We start from the raw sequence: 18911 nt of genomic DNA on the forward strand, positions 1-18911 counted from the left end.
TTTAATAATTGCTATATACATAGCAAATATACGATTTTTATATCCCTCTTCATCCCACACAAAGGAGACCTCTATTTAGCAAGTGAGAGAAAGTCCAATGCGCATTGAAATGTAACTAGATTTTATACATGACTCTCCTTCAGGGCTGTTAAGCCAATCTATGAATTGAATCATCATGTTTATTGGCAAATTCAATTTTACTGTATGTTACGCTGTTTTAACGACGTACAAATTAAAATATACGGCCAGTAAAAGTCATCATAAATAAATCTCTGGTGTTTTAAAATTTCCCGATTTTATTAATTCATTTATCTATGCTAAGCTAAGCTCTTCAAATCTTTCATAACTTTGTCGCTGCCGAACGTCGCAAATACAATACAATTACTTGTATGAAATGTAATTTGTAAAAAAACAACAAACATGGAATATTAAATTTTGTAACGAACTATCGAAATATTCACAGCTTTATCACACATTGAATGATATATCATTTTGATTGTTGAAAAAATAGTATTTGCACAATGGCGGAAACGCAATAATACAGTGCTAACAAAATTCGACCATTTACGTAATAACCACGATACTGACGGATTTTTAATTCAGTACGTAAAGAGTATAAGTATAATCGAAATTCGAATAGTCGTAATCGAATAGTCATAAGATATATTGTAAACACAATTTTTCTAACGTATTAAAATTCAAAGTGATTACCACTAAGCCAAAAACATGGGATTTTGGCCTACTCCAGAGCCAGAGCGATAGTAATAAGTATATCGCTACTATGTTCTGATTGTATGTAACTTACGAGGACAAATTTACGTTCCAACTCAGTTTTCAGAAATAAAAAAGATCATAAATATTTAAGAAAGGTATTCTTAAATATTTATGATCATTTAACGGCATTTATTGAATTAAATTGTATGGTAGTAGAAATTACTGCAACTCATGGGGATTCATCTAAAGTACAGAGGAAAATGGCTTAAAAATACATTTTAGAATAAATAGCAGTACTTAATTTAATTCTAATATAATTTCTCTTTTTAAATAAAAACTTCTTCAGCACTGCTGGACACTAATGAGGGTACAATATACATCCGCATAGATTTAAGCGTGAGTGAAAATTATTATCTCAATTTTACTCCTTGCGCGGTGCTTGTAATGAAATAATATACATGTAATGTAGAATATTAAAATAAATAATCTTTAACTTGGTAACACATTTTATTACTAAATAACAAGAAATTATTAAAGCTAAAATTTCCAGTCGATTTAAAAAAAAATTAGTTAGATAAATATCTCCGAATAATAAAAAACTATACAAATAAAAAAAACTTGGTAACAATATAATGATAATAAATGAACCGTACATAATATAATTATATCCCACTATTGGTACTCTGCCTCAGTTTATTTCTTCAAAGTTTAGTTTCAAAGGTTTCATTTCTACTGGGTGTAAATAACTCACTTTTTTATAAATGTGGACTAGTCTGGGATTAATTATGTAGATCAATAATGTAACCAACTCGTAACTAAGTAGATTCTATTACACCGTACATATGTATCTGTAATTCTGTACATAACGAAACTACCATCTCAAACTGGCTATTTTAGATGAGTTTATAGTCGCAAACAAAAGAGTTAGACGCGAGATGTTACGGTCGAAAGAACGACGAACTTTCAGACGGAATTTCTTTTATTTGTATTACTATCGGGATGTTCCGAATGATTTTCAAAAAATAGATTTAACTCAGAGATTTATACAAATACATAATACTATAACAATAGTTACTGCAAAAATGCCTGCACTTATGTATTACAATTGATCATTCATGCTTTTAAAAGTGAACTATATAGTTTCCTCGTCGATAGATGTTATTACAATATCAATGAATTCTTGAACGATAATACATTTATATAATGACATGAAATAATCAAATTAATCGTTTAAATTATTGGTATCCACTATATAGAATTAGAATTATTAATAATGTTTTATTTGATGACATCTCTTTAATTATGTAATTTTAATTTTGACGATTCCTGTATGACATATAGTTGACTTTCCATGTAATAATGAACAAGATATATAAATTTTGCACGCCCAATGTGGTAGAACATAAGATATAATTGTTATAAATTTAAGATCCTTGTAAAATACTATGTTCTTGCAAATAAATGATTTGATTTGATTTGAGTCACAATAGCTGATCGTAAATTCCACTCAATGTCAATAAGTCTTAATCAAGTGTAATAGTCAATATCCTAAATTATTTGCGTTGTAAATTTCTCTTAAATATAATTTTGGGTAACCTCTTCCTTGATACTTATTAAGGACATTTACTACAGCAAGACTTTAAATGGGACACCAGTCAGGTTGAAGGTTTTCCAGGGGCTATTGAATTGTCCCTGTAGTTCCGGGACCAGAATAGGGCTACAATATCCCCTGCCTGTCGTAAGAGGCGACAAAAGGGTGCTTTCGTGGTCGCAGGTGGTAAAGAGTGGAAGCTCGAACCGCCCGTAAAACGACCCCGAATAGGACGGCAGTATGTGTGGCCCCATAACGTCGTACACATCAAATGATGTGGCGAGCTAAACCATAGGATATATTTTAAAGAGTTTTTGTTATGATAATAATTGCTACTTACATATGCCATTAATGATAGTTAATATATCTACTTTTACCTATATATACATATTATACTGTTATACATAGACTGATTAATACTGTTCCTTAAAATAATGCTCTGGCTCGTGGTCAATGGTCTCGTTTTCTTTACAACATACTATTTGTAATAATATAATTATTTATTTATTTCTATATACATAAATCTATTTTGATAACGTTATCTAATTTTAAGTTGAATTTTGATCGTCAGTTTGCAGACAAGTGCAATTATCTCTGCGTAATGAACGCCTGTCAAATCCATATAACGCGATACAAAAGAGCCCTCATAGACAATCACCGTATTCCCATTAAACCTTGTTTGTTAATTAATAACGCTAAAAGTTCCATCAATGACCAAATTTAGATCACATATTCAACGAAAATACCAACTAACACTAATATAATTTATGAATAAAACCAAAAAAACTTGAAGTCTACATCGGCGATACCAATTACATTTTTTTAAAGTTACAAACAACGGATCTCTTATGAAACTTATTTATTTAGTATTAGAATAATATGATGCAAGCGATTATTTTTTATAAACATGTACCTAACATGTGCCCCTAAGGTTGTCGTATGTAAACGTTGCTTATGGGAAAGGACAAACTTATAATCCAAATCAAAGGAGACAAAATCACGCATTCATACTACTCTATTGCATACTTATCTGGATGTATAACCCTGTAACCCTTTATCGAAGATTAAATAGGCTAAAACTTAATAAATAGTTCTCAATAAAACTACAAAGGTCTAGAGGAGAGTTAATAATTGCTTTTAACTGTCGTTAGTGTAACTTGTAAACGACACATCGTGTTGACATTTCGCCAAAAAATGTAGGTTAGCTCCTCGTAACTGCTGCCGCGGAGATCAAGAGAACCAGATTGAAAACGAGCCGTTTTTTATCCCACAAGTATTAATAATTGAGATATTGACCCTTCTTTTAAATTCAATACAATTCGTTCCTGAATACATTTATTCAGGCCACAGAAACAAACTGTAGTTACTACATTTGCTATGATGTAAGACGCGGTTACGTTTATAATAGTTGAGGAGCCCAAGAGAGGATTTCAGGAGTGTCTAGATAGACTAAGATATGGGAGATACCTTACACCCTGTAGAGTATCATAAACCATAAATGAGATTTTTTCCGGGGGGGTTTGCAAAATCAAAAAAATCGATCAGTGGACATGCTAGAGCGAGGTCAATTTTCTTTTTAATATAAAGGAAATAATGCTAGAAAACGGGAAACATCATAAACTGCCGATTACCACACGTCGAAGTATTGAAAAAATAGTTATTTTGAAAAAAAATACAGCCCTGGATTATTATGCTATCTTATAGTGTCACTTATTAGCATGAATCCCTGGGAAGTAATGATGTATCACAAACTAAAGGGAGGCTAAATTTTAGGGAAAAATTCTTCATACATTCTCATACTATTTTGTTTTCAAATCGTCAGAATATGAAAACCCATCGGTGAATCGAAAAATATCATACAACATTTTCTTCATTCTAATGTCTAATCTACACAATCGTATAGGTCCCAACGACGCTAGAGTTTGTACACATGTAGCACCGTGGGCTCCCCTACTATAACGGGGCGAGAATATCATGTATCATAATATTGTGATCTCACAATACGCAACGACTTTGTAGTGTATAGTAATGATCATGGATCGCTCAGAACTTTAGAATAAGTTAGAAACTTGTAGTAGATATCTTGTTTGGTAAGTTGTTGCTTGTTTCGGTTACTATGGGTGCAACTGAGCTACGTTTGGTATTTTATTACTTGTACTAGTATATTGGCTAGTCGTAAACTTAGCCAGTAAAATCAATTTTCCAAGCAATGACACTATATGTATTAAAAAAGATTTTCAGTAAAAATCTGTATGTAGATATCAAAATATAAGATAAAAAAATCATTGAAGAAGTAGATCCATTAAGCTGAAGAATAACTTTGAAAGGTAACAGAACGAGTATAGCGATTGTGAAGACACCATCGCCACATCTATTTGCAGGTGAGGATACCGGTTTTGACTAACTTCCGTATGATGTGACTGTCTTGGTCTTCAGAAATTGAAACGTTTCCGTGATTGGCTTCTGTTTCTATTTGAGGTTCTCTGTTTTTTATGGAGGTGGTGCTCTAGCTAGTACCTATCGAATGGTCATTTTTTGTCCACTAGTAAGTTTATAAAAATAATAATTAGCTACAATTTAACGCTTTTTTCGATAACTTCCGACACATGTGACAAAAAGAGAAAAGATAATTCTGATTTATTTTCATTCATAACTTTATACTGCGAGGCCGGGACCTCATACAACGAGGAAAGCAAGTAAATAATTCGCACAAGTCCAGTTAAATAGTAGGTCCAATTGTATAATTATTTAAAAAAAAAAAAAATGTTTTTATTCAAAATAGGTTCTTTACAGAGCACTTTTTGAATGTCAATACAACTACCACCACTTCACAAGATGTTTCGTTATGGAGAAGAAGCGGCGAAAGAAACCAATACACAAAGAGTACAAATAAAGGTCTTACTCGTAAGTCATTTTATACTTAAGAGTGCTGTTATACGAGTAAATGTGCCGTAATTGTTATAACGTCATAAATGGGAAATAAAATTGCACATCCCTAGAATGTTAAACATCGTTATCGTTAAACATCAAGAGATACCTATATATGTATAATTGTATAATATCATAATATAAATCCTATGTTTTTGGTTTCGTATACGGTAATATCCGAAACTATTCAATCGATTTTAATAAACTCTTGTGTTTGTAACCACAATGAAAGATATGAATTTTGAACCCGATAAAAGGTGATGTGTTTACTTTGTGGCAGTCCAGCGTCTTTTTGGGGCCTTTTTTACTATGTTTATGAATATATACCCAATCTTTTTAAGAGATTTAATATTTTAATTTGTTTGTCATAGGAAATATTTTAAATTTATACCAGTATGTAAAATATTTATCCAATCACAACTAAATACGAAAATAATTAAAATTTAAAAGTTAACAAACAAGATAGAAATATATAATTATATCAGGGCTAAAAACAGCAAGAGCTCTATCGCCGTATTTTGACCGATAAATTATTTTCTTTCCTTTTTCCGGCTACCAGCTTCCGACTTAAGCCTTCCTAGTTTATTGCTTAGCAAACGTTCGACTTTATTAAATATTTTTTTATTCGCTGTGCAAAAAATAAAAAAATAAAATTAAAATTATCGAGCCCCCATCCATTCCAATCCGACTCTTATTAACTTATTATAATACGATGTAGAAGTAATTTTTCGTTTCAGTATTATTTTATTGGGATGGACCTACTTTTAAAAGATTCTTCGTAGTACAAAATACTTTTTTAAAACTATTTTATACTATACCTGTTTGTCGGCCCTTGTTCTATATTTTGTGTCATAACAACAATGAGTGCTCGCAAATTATAAAAAAGCTAAAACGAGATGAGATCTCGAGCTGAAAAGTCGCCGTCCGTTGAGTCATCCGCAGCGGGCGCGCAGTGCATTGAGCTTTCAAAGCGCAACTTACCTCACCGTTACATACCAAAATTCTACATAAAATCATATAAAATGACACAACGCACCTTTATTCGGCTGCTGGGGGATCTCTTTGTTATCGAAAAACGTCAGTGCGAAATCGGCGGTAGTATCGATGTTCAGAGGTGGTGATGCGCGAACGCATGAAGCGGGCAAACCGCTCCACACGTCCATATTACGGGCATGCCGTCCGGGCGAGCGACCGCCGGCGTCTTCGCCACGACGCGCACTGAGCTTTCCTGGCGAAGCTTGTAAACGGGCGCAGCCTTCGCGACACTACCGGCCCACGCGCAGCTAAACGGAACAGTGAGAGTTTTCGGATTTGGTACTAGTTTGTATTTTTTCCGCAATTAGGCGTGTACACATTCGCGGTGACGAGCGGTTGCCCCAACGTGCCGTGAAATCGCCCCGGTGCACTACGTACGAACTCTGCCACCGTGGTACCGTTCGACTTATTTTAAATCTGATGATAATGGATCAGCTTCACTTTTAATTTTACTTAAAGCAACTTCAAATGCTTCATACAATGGTGAATAATATTTATGTTACCCACTTTGTAAACAATAAACAAAAGTATAGTTTGGTTTAAAGGTTTGGCTTAAACGTTAGCTGAGATAAAGCTCTAAAATATACTATAAAAAGTAAAAACGCTTTGTATAAAAATACATAGCAATTGGCATCATAGATAATTTAGTACCAGGGTTACATAAAAAGGCTGCAGTGCGCCGAATGTGTATAAATTAGCCGAGTCGAGGCGATATGGTCGGGTACAGATAACGGTGTCATATACAAATGTCTCGGACGGGGTGAAACCTTCTAAACACTTATTGAATTTCAAGCCACTATTTGTAATTCTTATAAGATCGTTGCTACGTATGATTCCAAAGCGGTCCCACCGAAAATACGTAAATACAAATTATTTCGACAGCTACCTTTTGATTTCTTTCATCTGAATATTTTAAAATAAACCCATATAACGAGGATATAATAATAGCAATCTAAAAACTCAATTTTGTATTTATATATTTGATAACACCTTAAGTGAAAAGCAGCGTTTAAATAAGTGAAAACAATACATGTTTAGCTTTAAAGGTATTATAGAGCGTATCATGTTAAGAAGTTGGTTTGAATCTTTGTTTATTTATTTTGTATGAACCTTACAGAAATGTAAAGGCACAAAGGCGAACTTAATGCTATATAGCATTCTCTGCCAGTCAACCTTATGTATATAAATATATACATCCGTAAATAAAGAAAAAAGAACAGCAAACGAATAGGGCATGAAACCAGAATGGTGAGAAGGAATTGAGAGAGTCAGCGTTTCAGAAGAACGTATGTGCTGTTCATGGTTATCACGCAGGTATTGAAATTTAAACTTCAGACATTATGGAGAAAGATCATCATATAAGATAGAAAAGAAAGTTGAAAGTATCCTTATTTGTCTTCGTTTACGAATAGGACGAATTTATCTACGTCCAAAACAACGTTTTTGAAAGCTCTTCCGGGTAAGGACACTTGATTATACTTGTTATATTGAAAAAATACATATAACAATGTCCGTATTAAAATGTGTGTGATATTTCGATGTTGGCAGCAGTAGGTAATATTTTAGAATGTCCCTGAAGTTCCGGGACCAGAATAGGGCTACGGTATCCCCTGCCTGTCGTAAGAGGCGACTAAAAGGGGCTTCCGGGGTTGCGGGTGGCGAGAGTGGGAGCCGCCCGGCCAGCGACCCCGGGAAGGACGGCGGTATGTGTGGTCGCATACCGTCGTGCACATCAGACGGAGTGGCGAGTAGCACTCTCGCCTGGGCGGAGCCCGACGGGGCAACGCGCTAAGAGGACTCCGGTTGCGTTCCTTTGGAGATCCCGGAGTCCCCTACGCAACGCCGAGGACGGCCACCGGGGGGGTTTTAGTGCGGTAAGAATCCCACATAACCCCGTGTCGCTCCCACGGCATAGGGTACCTTTTGAAGGTTTCCACCTCGTAAACAAAAAGAAAAGGTAATATTTTAGAAATAGAAAAGAACCCATTAAACTCTATTGCTTCATGCGAGCCATTTTTCAACAATCACAGGACCGACAGTTTTCGGTTTTGTTGAACCGGGTTGATGGTGGAGTGGCAAAAATGTTTACTACATATTATTTCTATTCCTACTTGAAACAATATTTACGGTCGATGATCATACTTCCTGTCTCGAAGTCATTCAAGACTTTTATAGTTTTTCTTTCAAAATTTCACTTAGTTGTGTACAAAGAAAGCAACAGATTAAGAAAGAATCTGGTATTTTTATTCTTAAATCTTACACAAAATTTGTAATTTGAAGCTTTGTGTTGGAATTTGCAGTAGTTAAAAGAACACATAACTGAAAGCGTTATCAGCTATAATAATATACCTACGAGTACATAGAGCGAAATAAAATGAAGTCAATAATCTTGACTTCATATTACAAGACAACTTTTAAAATGAGAAATGAAAATCCCAAAGTTCTACTTCCTCTTCATCATCATCTCAAATTATATTCATTGACAGAAAATTTGTAACCAAATGTATCTTAATTACTGTTCAAAGGTATCGGTATGTTTTTTTTATTTTATAAAATGGAAGATGCGAAGCACTCAGTCCACCTGGTGATTAGTGGTCACTACCGCCCGTGGTCTTTTCTCTACCATATACGATTAGAATCTAACCTAACCTAACCTAACGCCAGCCGTAGAGGTTGCCATCCCTTAAGATTAAGCTGATAAATCCCTCAGATAAGTAACAAAACAAGTAGTCGTACACTGCTATTTTAAGACAGATAGGTGTGGCGTGGTGCTTCCCGAAGCACCGAGTTCGACTGCAGTCGAACTACAAAGGGTTTTCTTCCTCCACACCTTAAAATCTTCAGTCTATTTCCTCAACATTTCAAGGTTTAAGTACTATATATAATATCCTTATGTTTAACTTGCTAGCAAAACAGCAGAATACATTCACAAAATAAAATTTGACGTATTTTTCGTTCGTTTCGCGATATATTTTAAATTATTCGTGATTCAGGCGGCGGAAATGGAGATCAAAATTCAAAATGAATTCGTGGTAAAATAATTGAAACTGTTGAATTTCAAATAGCAGCCTCCGATACTGGTGGTTACCGTGAACTCGCAGACGCTAATAATAATATCACATAAGTAAGCTGGTTCTATGCGAATAATATTATTTGTCACATATAATGCTATTTTTACCCTACTCTCATGTTTTTGGAGCGTATCTATGTTATCTACGAATGTATTGTAATATATGGGATGGTGTTGCATTCGACTAAATCGGGGGAGTGATATGGGATTTTATGCAGTCGGATTTGTTCCTATTCATAATAATCATCTATGAAAAACGTATGTATGTTTTAACGTCGAAAAATTGTGGTATTTGTATTTAATAGAAATAACTAAACCACTATAAAGTCTACCTTATGCCCTAACCAGTCGATCATCTACACAATAGCTGGCAAGTCCCTAGTATTATACACAGGTTACTAAAATTCAGTTTATTAATTTAATTGCTTTTCTCGCCTATTATGTAGTCCAAGGAAAAGGTAAAAGTAATAGTATCTTGACCGACACCACACGGAAATCAGTGCCGATGAAAATGGTTTGTACTGGGTACATTTGCTTATATGAATTGCTCAACTGTACATACCAGTGTTTCCACAGTTACTCGTATACAAGTTTTGGTGTTTTACTTATAAAGTGCATAACTTATGGAACACAATGCGATGGTGCTTATGCTTCATTTTTTTAAAGAACATAAATGAGATGTGTCTTTAATCAGTTTATGCTATTAACTTTAATTTATGTATTAATTTACACACAAAAATAAAATATTTTGATTACCTAAATAGATTTCTTGTCCGACACATTCTAACCTGTTCATGAAATGGAAAATCCAATACTTTTAATTTACTAATCTAGTTCTCTATCTTTGCGTAATATTTTATTCAAAGTCGAGTAAACACACGAACAGACATTTTTATTCATATGTATACATTCATAAAAATAAAATAATGATGCAGTAATAAAATATATTGAAGAATTCAATGAACTTACATATCAAACCCTCATTTGTTATTCTGATATCCCATACATATGTCACATTATAATTGAAAAGATTTTGCACTACCTACGTCATTTAAGTTTTTAAAACCGTGAAATGTAAATTGCAACGCAACCTTTAACTCGTCACAGATTATAAATAATAAATAAGGAAGATGATGTTTCTTAATTTGTTCTGTGCATATTAAATTATATGATACGATACGGTATAAAAGGTCAAAGATTTGTTGTCCTTCATTAAACTCTTTTAAAATTTATGGAAATCTAATCACTTAGGATGTTACCTATTTTATTTTATGAAATGTAATATACGAGATAACTTTGACGATTGTTATGAAAGTGAGTGCTGGACCGCAAGACGAAGTTACACGTCAGTGAGCAAGTGTGATCGAAAAAACAGCAACTTGTAACAGTCGTACTTAGAGCAGGGGTATGGGCAGAATGCGTATCAGACGATTGCTGCATCTAGAAGCCGGTGCGGCGCCCATTTTAATTCTGATGTACCATAGGCACTATAAAAAAATGGAACATCATAAATACTGTGTCAAATTACAATAAATCATCCACAGTATAATTGTTCCATATAAAATATAAAAACCAAAAAGAGTAATTTCCGTATACCGTATAAAAATACCTTCTATATATTTCCTATATTCTATGCAGTCATGTTCCGTCCGCGTACAGGATAGAAGAGGACGGCAGGATGTTTATGGGTTTTTGTTGCGTTAATCGCAACGAGTCTTTCTAACTCCGTCGCAAAATGTTATAAGAGAGAATAGCTCAGTACATACGTGCAGAGACTTGTCCGGTAAAAAGATGCAGCCTCTATACCGATCGCGCAGGAAGCAAACCTCCGCGCGGGTCAGCGAACTCGGCGTAGCTGTTAGAAAGTACCGCACAAGGAGATCTCGATCCTATTGCCGACAATTAGAGACGGTATTCGGATGGAACCTTCGATTTGTGAGTGTAAGTATCCAACAAACACGTCGCTTTAAACCGAAGAATCAATTTGAACTTTATATAATGATAAATAAGTTAGCATTCCAATGAACTGGTGGCGAGGTTTTGCAAAGCAGTGCTATTAGCGGATAGGCCCGGCTGTCTCATAAGATTTGCTGATAACCAAGATTAAGCTCAGAATTAGTGCTGCGAAAAGGTGACTCCTTGCTTTTCATCGGACGCAATAAATTCTGATGTATTACTCGGTAGAGATACCTTTAAATTGCATCCAATCGGTACGAAATAAATATTCTTATGTATAATAAAGTGTATTGAAATTCCATGACAACGTATATTTGCGTTCATGGTAGAGCCAATAAATAATATACGAGTATGGGAGTGTATGCATGGCTAAACAGTAGGCATTTGAAATGGGGGAAAATAATGAATGTGATGATAATGGCATAATTTTTCTATTGTTGAGAATGAATGAAATCACAGTTACATACATGTCTAATTGTCTATCGCGATGGCATTTGTGAACTAAATGAGTTATGTCGCAAAAGTTTTGCCAAGTATAGTTTTGACAAACTAACATCAAGTTTTAATACTTGAATTTTCAAAATTATTAACATAGTGCCCAAGTGTATTAATTTCTCTTTATATTTATGTACCATATTTATGTTCTCTTTATATATAAAACTTCATAATGATTGTTTTCATAATGATATAATTTTAAGTTTGGACAGTTTAATTCCTGATGTTTTTGTTTTGTTATATTTTAGAGGGACATGTTATTATTTTATTGATTAAGTAGATACAATTTCATTATATTCATTAACAATACATACTATACAATAGATATAACTTGCCATAACAATTTACATGCCATGACATGGCTGATTGTAAGATTCTAGCAAATATTGTGAACATCTTATTGTACCACGATTACCGCAAATAAATATTTCATTTCATTTCATTTCATTTCCAATCATCGTCTAACGTAACATGATCTACACGCACAGTTGATTTAAAAAAGTCTATGAACAAAACAAAGAAGAAGTTACAAAGACGTTATTGCTAAGCTTGAACGTCCAATTAACCTCGCAGGCGGAGCGAAAAAGTAGTAAATTGATAAAGTCGGTAACGCACCGTGTGATGGATATTGTTTTGTAGTTCACATCGTTAATTGATAGCAACCATGCTAGTATATTTAGTAGTAGTCAAAATATCGTCAGCTGGGTGCTGTGTTACGTTTTATATGTTAATAAAACGACAAAACGTAATATTGGTAAAAAAATGTCTTCGTTTTGTGGGTGTTCCAAGTTATCTGTTGTTTAATTTTTTATTACTTACATTACTTATGTAGTATTCCAGATACAATTGTTGAGCAAAAAAAGCGTCAAAACGTCGAAAATAGTTGTCATGAAGCTATTTTCCCGATTCCACAAATTAAAATGTCTATTACAAGAAAAAATACCTAAATGGAGTGTAAGTAGCATTGGTAGGCCAATTGAAAATTTAATTTTTTAAAGTAGTTGCACATTTCAAATGCTTAATACTCTTGAGTTAGAAATAACATTATTAAGGTTAAAAGTTCTCTGTTTTCTCCTGATCTATTTACTGGAAATATTCCAGTGGGTTTTTACTATTTAATTAAAATTCTACATTTCAAATGCTTAATACTCTTGAGTTAAAAATAGCATTATTAAGGTTAAAAGTTCTCTGTTTTCTCCTGATCTATTTACTGGAAATATTCCAGTGGGTTTTTTCTATTTAATTAAAATTCTCAACTTTCTAAAAACATAATCCTCACGCTATTGAGAATTGAAAATAAGCTTCCAAAAAACATATCCAAATTGAATCAGTAGTAAGTACTTGAGAAAATCGCGGTTGAATACAGACCCTTCTTTTTTGAAGTCGGTTAAATATCTGTCTAGAAGATTAGGTGCAACTGTTTTACGAAAGCCTGGAGCTCCACCGCCCCGCTCAACTGAAAATCCATGATGGTTTCAAGTCGCCCATAACGCCTTTGACAAACTTTAACAACTGCTATCCACTTGCCATGCAAGAAAAAAATAAGCGACGTCTACCTCTTCAAACTTTGAACACATTTATTTAACAAATCTTGTCTGCGACTCCACATACCCACGTTTTTTATTTATAAACTGACTGCCGCGAGCGAGACTAACTTAATATGAGCGACGAAAACTTTCTTCGACGGTAAAGTAAGGGCACCATATTTATTGTGTACAAGTATGCACAGCCATTCAAACGACTACTGTCTCCATAAAGTATCTTACATTATAATACAGAGCTTATAGGCACAGAGTAATACAGATAGCATACTACTTGAAATACTATTATAGTACTGATTTTAACAGACTGCGGAGGGTAATGTTTTTCAAGTGTATGTATGTCTCATTGTTTGGCTATAACGATTTGATGTATTTTTAATCGACTTCCCTAAAGGAAGTGAGGTTGTCTATTCGACACATATATTTTTAACACAATATGACGTGATATTGGATCTGTTTAGATTGTGGCAGTGGAATACGCTGCATTACTTAATTTCAGTTAATTTTGTTAAACAGTTGGGTTTTTATTTTTCAATAATTATCTGGGGACATGGCCATGGCCCCCTCCAAGTCGAACCAAAAAATGCGGCACGGCTGTACCACTCTTTTCTCGAAGCAATTTAGACCATTTTCGAGTCCCCCTTAACTTCATTATAGATAAAACTATAAGCCTGAATTTTAGGAACTATGAAGGCATTGCATATTTACAATCTTGTGTATTACTTGTGAGATACATTCATTGTGTTTTCATCGCATTACATCGCATTACACAAGTAACATATACAACTATATTGTTTAGTACGATAGCCAAGTCAATCTATTTATTTAAAACATAAAAGATTTTAAATATTGATAAGGTCTCATAAGATGTTGTTAAGTTAGCTACTCACGAAATAATTTAAGAACGAAGGTCCCTTAAGTAGGAAATGAGCAAATTAACTTCGAAATATATGGATCTCACAACTAAACTTTGGGCCATTTACAATACTTAATGATTCTCCAAATTAGACTTACTAGACATTAATTGAATATTGAGATACTGATGTGAAAATCTATCAATAATACAATTTACACAAATAAAGTTTAAAGTTATGCTAACCATATTGCATGTATTTTGCCGGCAGGTTATATGCCATTATACAATCTACTCTGTACCAACACCCGGAACGGGTTTAGAGATTATCTAACATGTTTTGAGACCTAAACGAGAGTATCCAGCCTTGCTATCGTCGTTTCAAAAATATTAGCGAAGCTCAATATCATAGGCACCTCTTAGGTACGTGGAGGTAAGTATTATAGAGGGAATTATTGTTATATGCGTCAGTTATATGTAATTGGAAACAGTTCACAAGATTGTGTGAAGTCTATCAATCCGCACTTAGCCGGCGCGGTGATCCATAGCCAAAACCTTCTTACTCTGAGAGGAGACCTTACTCAGCAGTGACACATTAATAGATTGGTGACGAAATTATTGAAAAAGTAACCAATGTTATTTTGATATTGTCACTTTGATTTGCGCTGTACACAGTACGTGTGATTTGACTCCGACAGCGCCACCGCAGGGAGAGCAACTCATCCGTTGCCGCCCTCACATAAGATACTGATCGCAGATGTCTATCAGGGCGCAAGGCGGCAGTATCAGGTGATGCATTATCGTTTGCTACTTCAATATTATAAAAAAATAATATATTTAATAAAAGTTAAAAAAGAGTGCTTTGTTCCGAAATCCTCCTGCGGCGCTTGAAATTTATTTTATAATTAACCGCTCATAAGGAAAGCCATCATCACATCCGGTGTTCAACAAGGAGGTAATAAGAAAATGTAATGGATGTCATCCTTGCATGCTCTTACTCTATTTATGGAATTTATCTAAAGCCTTCTAGGGGTGGTGGATCAACATAAAATACAATTTGAAATATTTCTCATTATACAAATTCTTGTATAATGAGAAATATTTTTTATTCTCATTTTATATAAAACTGAAACTAAATTAGTACTCGTTCTTTCAAAAAATATTTCAGTAAAGTTGATTTATTTATAAACTACTGGCGGACCCGGCAAACGTTGTGTTGCCATATAAATAAAAAAAAATGTTAAGAGTGAACAACCCTTATCACTTAGGGGTATGAAAGATAGATAGTAGCCGATTCTCAGACCTACTGAATATGCATATAAAATTTGGTGAAAATCGGTAAAGACGTTTCGGAGGAGTACGGTAACTAACACTGTGACACGAGAATTTTATACATATATAAGATAAGATAAAGATAATAATAATTTGAAATGACAAACATGTTTTTACAATTTATTTTATAACAATATTTTTTAAGATAATTACCTATACTTTTTTACTTATTTTACGTAAAATATTATTTTATGGTCATGATAGCGAGAAAGTACATGTAGTGTGTGTGAGTACTTAGTATATTTAAGGTGATTTCATGTGCAGTCACAAAAGCTTCGAAATGTGTAGGAAATATTATTTTAAAATTATGTCACAACCATATATGTATCTAAGTAATATAATAAAAATAAATAAATAAATAAATAATATTTGACTTAAATAATTTTAAAAATATAGACTAAAAATGTGCAACCTTACAAATACTTAGGTAAGTTAGCTTCATTTAGCTCGGAGTAACGAGGCCGGAAAAGGACTTATTATAAAAATAACAAGGTTTCCTTCTCTCGGTACAATACTTAATACTATTATTTGCAGCGACAATTTACATCTGAGAAAATTGCCTGTAGAATTCGCAAAGTAGTGGTATTAACGAGGTGGTAAAACTAGTATGGTTCGGCCGGGGAGGTACTACCTTTTGGTTTTGCGGTGAACGGAATGCGGTGACTTACCAGCAGATAGAATGTGTCTTCGTTTGCTATTTCAGTTGTATGAAACATAGTCGTAGCTGCAGAAATTACAGTAGAAATATTTGCCTTAAAAGAACGGTGCATACTCAAAATGTTCTGATCATATCTGCATTTCTGCAGGTATCTCTATGAAATTTGGTATATATATTTTATTTTATACGCTTTATAACGTTACTTGTGTCAATAAAACACAATAAAATAAGGCAATTTATGCAACGAAAACGAAAAGGTACTTTTGTGGGTTACGATATTATACGTAGGAGGGGTCGATATTGGTGTTACCTTACAAATTAGTCCGCAAATATATTTAATAATCCTATATCGTTTATCTTACATATGAATCGTATTGTCGAAAAGCAGTAATTTCGAATGATATCATAGGGAATGTGCAACTGACTTCATCTTGTAACTAACACCGAGAAGTTTGAGCATCATCAAATGGCCATTCAATGCCTACATCAATGTGGAATTTCTACTTTTGCTTTTGTATATCGAGTAAAAAAAACAGTGATAGCCTAGTGGTTAAGAAACTTGGCCCCTTAAATGAGGGGTCAGAGGTTCAAAATCCAGGCACGCAACTCTGATTTTTTAAAGTTACGTGCGTATTATAAATTAATTATCACTTGCTTAAGCGCTGAAGAGAAACATCGCGAGGAAACTAGCATACCTGAGACGTCTTAAAGTTTTCAAAAGTATGTGAAGTCTACCAATTCGCACTTGGCCACCGCGGTGGATAATGTCTTAATCCTTATCATTCTAAGAGGAGACCCGTGCCCAGCAGTGGGACAGTAATGGGTTGATGATGATGATTGAAAGCACCGTTTAGAGTAAGGTATCTTTCGTCGGAGATTTTTCCATACCTAATGTCTTCAAAAGTGCAAGTATTTGATTGATGGCAGTAACGATAAAAGGATTCAGGAAAATAAATCGCAAGACTTTATAAAAATGTTTCTGCGTTAAATTTGTAATAACTGCCTTTTTACCTTAAATAAATAAAAAAAATAGTTAAGGTATATAAGTCATCTCGTTGTATTAATATTACATTGACTGACTAGGACATCATAAATATCACTCTATGGTTAATATGACGTCAATCAAAATTCATAACTGGCAGCATGTAATGAAGAAACAATTAATTTTTTTTCTCAAGCCAAGTTTAATCACGCGACCACTCCACGATCCCAATGCAATGCACTTGAGAACGAAAGGGCCATATCATATCATAAGCGAAGCTCATGTGAAGCTAAAGGAAATACATAAATATATATTTTGTTATTTTGTTTAAAATGCCTGTACAATAATTAATAAAGTATATAATGAAAGATAACGCAGGTTATTAGTTATGAAAAATAGCTTTGGTAGTTAATAGTAATGGATGGTAGTTACTATTTGTTTGTCATAGGACAACACTCATAAAACATAGGCACATAGGCTAAATTGTCTTTAACACTAACGCCCTTGTATGTTATACACTAACATAGATTTAAGAAAATATGTATAACTACTAATCAATTCTATGGACTGTAAAAAAATAGGTCTGAAATAAAGAAATGTTATTATTATATAAAATAATTGGCTTTGGTAAATAGGTCATGTTATTACGAGTATTATTATTTGTTCGATCAAAAGTAGAACTCTAACCCCATTATTTCATCATCATCATCATCATCATCAACCCATTACTGTCCCACTGCTGGGCACGGGTCTCCTCTCAGAATGAGAAGGATTAGGCCATAGTCCACCGCGCTGGCCAAGTGCGTATTGATAGACTTCACATACCTTTAAGATTTTTATCTCTCAGGTATGCAGGTTTCCTCACGATGTTTTCCTTCACCGTTTAAGCAAGTGATAATTAATTTCTAATACGCACATAAATTTGTAAATCAGAGGTGCGTGCCTGGGATTTGAACCTCGGACCCCTCGATCGAGAGGCCGCGTTTCTTAACCACAAGGCTACCCATTATTTATTTGGATCTAATATACCTACGACTGCAATCACCAAGCCCCGGTAAAATATTGATAGAAATACGCCGAGGCATACGGAGAATTCTAAATGAAGCGGGTATAAGCAAATTGCAGTTCCATTATAATTTAATCCATGAGTATTGAGTAACGTGTACGATAATGAATAATAAAAGCGCAGTCCTAGTAAGCTAACCCACTTTCGAAGAAATCAATCTTTCTTCAATCTATCACTGCAGTAGTGTAATTCACATATCAGTCAGTTGGAACTTTACATTTGATTTGAAATTGTCTTAGAACGCCATTTTATTTTTGTATGTCATGAAATAGTAAGTGTAAAACTAAATTTTAATTTGTGCGGTCGCAACTGTTGTCTCTCGGCCTAGAAAAGTTTGAATAATTATCAGAAACTTATTATCAGAAACAATACTTATAATAAAATTGTAACAGGCCGATGTTCTGAGAGAGAGATATTAAGAAAAACTTATATTGGGGGTGTTTATTCGAGCAATAGAAGACAAAACAGTTAGTGACTGACACACGCTGACATACGAGTACTTCAGTTACGTTGACAAATATGACTGTTTTGGTATTTGTTTACGTATTTGCCCATACAAATTAAAATCAGCGCCCCTAGCGGATTGTATTAGAATATAGTTCTAATACAATCCGCTAGGGGCTATGTCAGTAACGTAACATAAAATGTCTAAGTTGACAAAATGGCGCTTTATGTTTTGTCTTTCTTTTT

General features: G+C 34.0%; 1 protein-coding gene across 4 annotated transcripts in view; it reads right to left on the reverse strand.

Moving 5' to 3' along the window:
- The window catches only part of LOC140743748 (ecdysone-induced protein 78C), a 97454-nt gene that overhangs the window by 58560 nt on the left and 19983 nt on the right, over nucleotides 1-18911 (reverse strand). For 2 of the 4 annotated variants that reach the window (XM_073075299.1, XM_073075296.1), the window contains exon 1: nucleotides 6270-6497. The exons of 1 other annotated variant lie outside the window; for it this stretch is intronic. In XM_073075299.1, coding sequence (XP_072931400.1) covers nucleotides 6270-6396 — 127 coding nt within the window. In that variant the 5' untranslated portion in view covers nucleotides 6397-6497. Of the gene's footprint in view, nucleotides 1-6269; nucleotides 6498-18911 lie in introns of those variants that run through there. One more of the 4 variants, XM_073075298.1, reaches the window with a different exon arrangement.

The sequence above is a fragment of the Epargyreus clarus genome, unplaced genomic scaffold (genome assembly GCF_041222505.1).
Source record: "Epargyreus clarus isolate Ecla_fem2 unplaced genomic scaffold, WU_Ecla_fem_2.2 ptg000007l, whole genome shotgun sequence".
Lineage (NCBI taxonomy): Eukaryota > Metazoa > Arthropoda > Insecta > Lepidoptera > Hesperiidae > Epargyreus > Epargyreus clarus.